General features: G+C 35.9%; 1 protein-coding gene across 1 annotated transcript; it reads right to left on the reverse strand.

Annotated features, from left to right (window-relative positions):
• Positions 1-1,516: 1,516 nt before the first annotated feature.
• Positions 1,517-5,062, reverse strand: LOC140832972 (putative E3 ubiquitin-protein ligase RF298). The gene is given in 3 exon segments (XM_073197309.1): positions 1,517-2,264; positions 2,848-5,047; positions 5,049-5,062. Coding segments are annotated over 3 exon segments (2,763 nt in total). The 3' UTR covers positions 1,517-1,715.
• Positions 5,063-7,648: the final 2,586 nt, after the last annotated feature.

Raw genomic sequence — 7,648 nt, forward strand, 5'->3', positions numbered from 1 at the left:
AACTTGAATTCTAAATGTATTATCCATGCAATCCTTTGGTGGCTATAAGAATATATATGCATTATACTTGAATTCTTGTGATGTGTCAAAGGATTGCATGGATAGTACATTTAGTATGTTTATTTGCATGATTTATATTTATGTGGTGATGGTTTTGAGATGTGCATGATTGGCTATGACAATGTGCATGTTTATGATGAATATTTGTTTAACGAGTATAAAATTGTCAATCTATATTCATTGCATGAGCTAATTGATAGTGAGGCACATAGGGTCGTAGATATATTGCATGATTTTATGTGTTGGTTGCACATGAAACGATATGTTGAGTGGTATTGTGATACATGCATCATATATAGGAAAATGACATCTGGACTAGATTCTTCTATATTGCTTAAGCTACGTCTTATTTCTAGTGAGCTATGGTCGTACACATGTATGAATTTTATTTTAGTGTTAACTAGGTTTAAGAAGAGGATGAACTTAGTTTTCTTGATGGTTAACGAGATGTTCTTATTATCATTCCGTGTCACATGTTATTTGATGTCTGGTATAATTGATGATTACATGAAGTTGGGGTTCCAAACGGTGATAGAGCACGCAGATGGCAACGCTTACAAATTAGAGTTGAAAAGTAAACATATTGGTAATATAAATCTTTTATTAATAACTTGCTTGGTTTTTGTGCAGGTACCGAAGATTTGAGGACAAATATTTTTTAAGAAGGGGAGTATGATATGAATTTGATCGGGCATGACGTGCTAAATCTTGGGAGGACGTCCCGATCATACAAACTTGATAATAATCAAAGATGAAGAATCAAGCATATCCAAATGCTTGAAGGAGTTCAGGAATCATTTCATGAATACGTGTCGAGCAACAAAGCATTCGAATGCAAAATTACTCCGGAAGGCAACCAAGACGCGCCCGAGTGGCCAGAAACACACGACCCAGTGCACCATGCCGAGGACAGCATGCCCCAGAGGACCAAAATCCCGCCCCAGTGCGTCCCCTATGAACCAGCGCCCCAACTGATGAAATTTTGTGCCCTACATGGAAACTCTAACTTACAATTTATGTTGTATTTTTCATATAAACACCTTGTAAACATTATTGAAAAAGATTTGGATCATATTGAATGAAATTGAGAATTTTCTCTCTAAAACCTTTGGCTTTTATTTCACATTTTTGTGTGTTTTATCAAATCAAACTTCTCAAAATTTAATAATTTGTGGCGTTTCTTGATTGTTCTTCGCTCGGATTGCATGTTGTTCATTGAATCAAGGGCGCAACTAGATGTAGTTCGTGTTTGCTTTTCTTGAGTAACCGGATTCACATCACCGTCTTTGTAATTTTCCCTAATAAATGCAATGGTGTTGGGTATCCTCTAGCCAGACCTATGTTTTCTTATAATTTTCATTTAAATTTCATATTTCTTCGAAGTAATTTCTACATACCAATATTGATATTAGAACAATTGGAAATTGCATTGCATAAAATTCAACACTTGCAGTAATAAGAGAGAAGCCAGATAGTTTATTCACTGAGGGGAACCAGCACAATACAATTCCACACTTTAACAGAGCCATTTTTTGCTTCCTGGCACATTATATAAAAATCGTAAACTCCCAAAAAATATCATACATAACCAGATATATTTGCCATTTTTCCCACAGATCATTATCAAGAAAGTTAACCACATTCTTAAAACCAATTTAAGGGCGAGCATAACGTACACAAACACGCCGCTGGATCTGGCTCCTACAAGAAGGGCAGTCCTTCATTCCTTGCTTCTCGTGTAACTCATTGCAAGTCATGCAGACCACTAGATGTGCACATGGGAGGAAAACCACCGACATCTCCTCAGATAGACACATTACACATTCCCGTTCACGTTTCACGCCTCCATTCCCAGTGAAATCTTGGAAATATGATGCTGCTACCACTCTTGGTACATAAGACACGGCTGAATCTTTAAGGACCAGACTGTTTTGGGAGTCGGTTAGTTTACTGGCATAGGTTCCATCTATTCCTCTTCTAAGAGCAGCTATTTTTAATGAGTCTGATTTTACTTTCAGTCGAGAAATTTCTTTCTCTAGCCTGTCGATCTCATCTTTACACTTCTGAACATTGGTTTCTGCTTTCGACTTCATAACATCCTCTTTGGCTTTTGCTGAGGCTTCAGTATATTCCCTTTCTTTTCTAAACGAACTGGCCTGTGCAAGTAACTTATCTTTTTCTTTCTTTTCTTGATGCCATTTTGCCTGTGACGTCACGAATTTTTAATGTGAACTTACAATAGACTTGTAAATGAAAAACTTTACTGACATCTCTGGACCCTGAATTAGTGACTTTCTTCACTAGAATAAGGTTTAAAAGGCTCGATTTTAGAGCTACAAAGGTAGGTCGTACAAACTAATTTCTTGTTTTTTTATCTTTCAAGATAAGCCACAAGATAAACGACCATTATTTTAGGTCCATCTAATTAGATAGACCAGGTTTTATTCTGTAACTCCAAACAAAGAAAACGATTCGCGCCAGCGACTCAAGTAGCCCCCCTGAGCAAAAATAATTAGTTCACCATTGTCTACTGCCAAAACATGGAAACTTAAGTAGTTGCAACTGTGTCAATATAGGCTAACATACTTACAAATATGGTATGAAACCAGATATAACTGCACATCTTTGTCAAAGTCATAGAATGATAGAATACATATACAAATTATGCTCTCTTAACCTGATATGAGCTTTTTCAAAAGACTGCCGGCTCATAAATACAAGACATTCATGTAGCAGGCCTTCAAGAAAACATCATAGTACTAAAAATTCAGGGATGCAAAAATGTACCTCGACTTGATCCCTCACATCTTTGGCCTGCTGTAACTCCTGTTGTACAAGCATCATCTTTTGTTTTTCAGCTGCAAGCTCCACATGTAAAATACTCTTCTGCTTCTCCCCTGACTGAAATTCCAGCAGCGTCTTCTTCTCCCTCTTCAACACCTCTTCGCAACTTTCAGCTGACTCAGCAGCATGCACCTTTTCGGCTTCCATTTCCAGCCTCAACACGGCATTCTCAACTACAAGTCTTCGGGCCGCAGCATTAGCTTGTTCTACCTGCCTACTAGCCTTAAACAAAGCATTTTCCATCTCAGAAAGCTTTTTCATGGTATTCTCTTCCAATATTTGCTTTTCTTTCTTGAGGCATTCCACTTCTACCATGTCTTGCCTCAGAGTCTTGAGCTCGGCTTTGTCTTTGCTCAGTCTACGAGCAGCTTGCATGACCTTCTGATTTGCCCACTCTGTCCATTCTTGTAGCTGGTTTTGCAATTTTTGAACCTTTGGAATCAATTTCATAACCATTTTGTCCTTCCTGTCCAGTGGAATCCATTTCCCAAGAGACTTGACATTTAAAACACCACCATAACTATAATATGGTGTGTTATAGCTGATGGGTGTTGGATTAGCGATGCTTTTGACAGGCAATGAGAGCGAAAGTTCTGTATCAGCCACAGGCAATGAAAGCAATGTGTTTTCTGGGAGAATAGGTAATGAGGTCAAGTCGCTACATTTAGGCAATGAAGGAAGATTATTTATTTCCAACCCCAATGCAGGAACCGAAGCAAGTCCATCGCTTGAAGAAATATTAATATTCTTGTAGTATTGAGGTGCACCGCCAATCTTGAATGAGGGATTCTTAGCAAATACACCAGTAGAATCAGCCACAGCTTTAAGTCTCTTATCCAACTCTTGAGCTCCAAAACTACTTCCGAAACTAGCAAGTTTCCTAGATTTCAACGTACTTTTAGAACCATGCGAACGATGGTGGCGTTTCTCAAAGTGAATGGACTTATGCCGTAATATGTACTCTTTTTTAGTCATTCCAGAAGCTTTTCTACAGCACATAATTTTCTCCTCAGCAACTGTTGTGTGGGATATTCTGGTAGCATTAAAAGGTTTTTCAATAAGATTAGATATCGAGTTTTGATTTTCCTTCTCCGACACATCTTCAATGAGAAAAGAAGAGCGTCGACTCTCTTTATCAGGGACAAGTCTATAGGGAACGAACGATGTTTCTCGCTTCAGTGTAGGTTCATTTGCTAAATTGGTTGTCTCAGAAACCAATAGTTGTCTTCTGCAAACCGAATCAAGATTTGCTCGTTCATAGGGACAGTTGTGAGCGTTAGCAGCACAGTAATTTTGTCTGAATGGAATTTGCAAATCAGAACTTTTAAGCTCTTGTTTTGACGGGGATTTCCAAGAAAAGGATGAATTCCGATTGAAAACTGCAGCACTATGACAACTACTCGAAGGATAACTGTTCACAGCACAAGCATGTGACACATTCATATCACATATCAAGAGACACCACATCGCATCCCCAGTGCTGAAGAAAGGCCTAACCTCTCTAAGAAGGCAAACCAACTCAGCTAGTACATACTTCTTCATCTGCTCCAAATCATCGAAATAGTGCTCTCTTGACCTCTCGATCTCTTGGCCACCTCTCAAAAGCGCTAACGTGTTGTCGACTATATTTGACACAATGTCTTTACACCCATAGCAAAGGCCAGACCTCAAAACGGCATTGATTACAACATCCTCGCTGTAACCATTCGCCATTATTTTCTTGATTGCACTCCTGAAAATTGCACCCAAATTGCTCAAAACAAGTTCTTCTAGCTGGGATTCAGTAAGCTCACTCCAATCAGCGTCATGATAATCGTTTGGTGATGCCTCTGCATCATCCCTGGACCGGTCTACTCCTAACTCACGTGACATAGATGCAAAAGATAGTCCAAAGTCGAGCTTTAAAGCATTGGAACCATTTCGATTCACACCACATATATTACACCTATTTGTATGCACATGATTTGGGATTCTCTCCAACTTTTCAGCACAGAATTCAAAACTGGCGCTTTCATTCGGTTGCAAAGGTGTGATCTCATTGGGGTTGGCTAAGGGGGGATCGGCTCGAAATTTTCTCTTATTTCTACTTCCTTTTTCTTGGACCATATGTGCCGACATTTGACTGGATGTGCTACTACAAGCCCACCATTGATGCCATATCCAATCTGCAAACCAGAATGTTCTTGTTATTAAATGGTTCATAAGAATTCAACGAAATCTATTTCACACAGCTAAATGAATCGCCTTCGTCCTACCTCAAATCAGCAATTGCCAACATTAGGCCAACACATAAACACAACTCTTAAATTAATGATCAAAGAAATAAAAGAAATCTTAAAACAGCAATACAATAATCATTATTCATCATATTAGGAAATAATCAGCTCAATGAAAATATTTTCACTACTATCCAATCCCACCAAGAACAAAACTGAAAAAAATCCAGGAATCAGATTAAATTAATTAAACAACTATAAAAAAGAAAAGCATCAATTCACTCCCTAAACGACAAAGCAACGATGATTTATCATAAAACATAACAAATTATCCACATGATTCAAGCGCGATGACCAAAATGGAAAACAGCCCATGAACCAAAATCTAATCATAAATGCAAATTCCAACCCATTAAAAGTTTTCGATCCAAAACAATCAACGGATCAGGATAATCAAAATTAAGAAAGGCCCAGATTACAGTATCCCAAAAAGATTCATCTTGTTTTTGATGTGGTGAAGATCCCAGAAAGAAATTAAGGGATTTTACGATTTTTAATGATTCTTGGGTATGATCACACGATCCATTCATACCGGATTTTGAGCTTATGGTTTTCGAGCAATCAAAAGATGTACAAATCTAACAGCATCCAATGTAAGTAGAGAGATTACGGATGGCTGTGTTTCTGTTTTTATTTTTTTCGCTCTCTTGTCTACCTCTTCATCTCCTCTTACCTATAGGAAAATATAATCGTTCCTCCCTATCCCTTACCATTGATTTTGTCCTACTTCCGAATTAGTTCAGATGGTTTTTTTTTTTAAACAAAGTTTAGATATAATTTTGATGCTTATATATTGAAAAATACATTTTATTGAATGTTAGATTCAAAAGATTGTTGAAAATTAATATTTAAAATGTGTGTATTGAATATTTGAATGTTGAATATTTGAAGGTTGAAAATAAGAGTTGTAAATATTGAAAATTAGTGTGTGATGATGTAGGTAATGATGTATTTTATTTTTGGATTATTTGTAAAGAAATTCTATAAATAGACTCACCATTTGTGAAGAAATTCACAATTGAGTAGAGAGAAAAATATTATAAAGTGTGTAGTTTGGTAAATTTTGAGAGTTTGAGATTTTTACTTTTTACCATAAATTTTTATTTTTTCACAACACGTCATCAACACGAAGCTCTAAAGTCCTCCATACTTTTCCAAGCTCCAAACAGAATAAAAAGGTAACAAAAGTAATAATATTTATTTTACTGTTATTTATTTATTGTGTATATATTTAATATATAATATAATGTTATTATTAGAAATAATAAAAATAAATTTTTCGAAAACTTGTTATAAATCTTGGGAGGATGTTAAGACGATATCCCTACACTCTCGGTAAGGGATACGACAAGTATAAAAGCCTATAAGATTTTTAAACAAAATAACTTATGACACATCATTATAATAATATGATATGATATACATAACTATTTAAACATGACTAATATTATATACACTATATTATTACCATAAAATTATACAAATACATACCTTTATTTTTCTGTACACCAACGGTCATAAACGGTAACAAAACGGCTAGTTTTTGCCCTGTAAATATGATTTCACAAACTCTTTCAATCACTCCAACTTTCTCCTATTCTCTAAAATTATTTTTCATCAAATTTTCAAAGAAAAAAAAAAGATGGATTTCTCAAGGTTATTTTTAATTATTTTTGTTATCGAATCTTTTATTTATCGGAAAATATCATCCTTGTGTGTTTTCTTTATTTTTACAAATGCTTGTACTTGTTGTTTATCCATGACTTTGTATTGCAATATTCATTAACTAATAAAATGCATCGTAATTTTTTTAGTACCACCATGTCAAATTTGACAAAGCTCGAATTTGTTGCGCTCTACATCACGGGAAAAAATTATATACCATGGACTCTCGATGTAGAAATGCATCTTGAGTCATTGGGTCTAAGCGAGACCATTAAAGAAAATAATATATCTACATCACAAGAAAAGGCAAAAGCCATTATATTTTTGCGTCGACATCTCGACGAGGGATTGAAATGTGAATATTTAATTGAAAAAGATCCCATGGCTTTGTGAAAAGGATTGAAAGAAAGATTTGAACATATAAGGGAAGTTATACTTCCGACCGCCCGTGATGAATGGAATATGTTAAGATTCCAAGATTTTAAGAAAGTCAGTGATTATAATTCAGCGATGTATCGAATAATCTCGCAGCTAAAATTTTGTGGACATGAGGTTACAGAATCGGAAATGCTTGGAAAAACATTTTTCACGTTTCACGCATCAAATATAACTTTACAGCAACAATATTGCGTGGATTTGCGAGATATTCTGAACTCATCGCCTGTCTTCTTGTGGCAGAAAAAACAACGAGCTGCTAATGAGAAATCATCAGTCCCGACCCACTGGATCAACAGCATTTCCAGAAGTAAATGTTGTAAGTAAAAAATGAATTTAAACCTCGAAACCAAAATCAAATTCAAAGA

Source organism: Primulina eburnea, chromosome 5 (assembly GCF_022965805.1).
Source record: "Primulina eburnea isolate SZY01 chromosome 5, ASM2296580v1, whole genome shotgun sequence".
Lineage (NCBI taxonomy): Eukaryota > Viridiplantae > Streptophyta > Magnoliopsida > Lamiales > Gesneriaceae > Primulina > Primulina eburnea.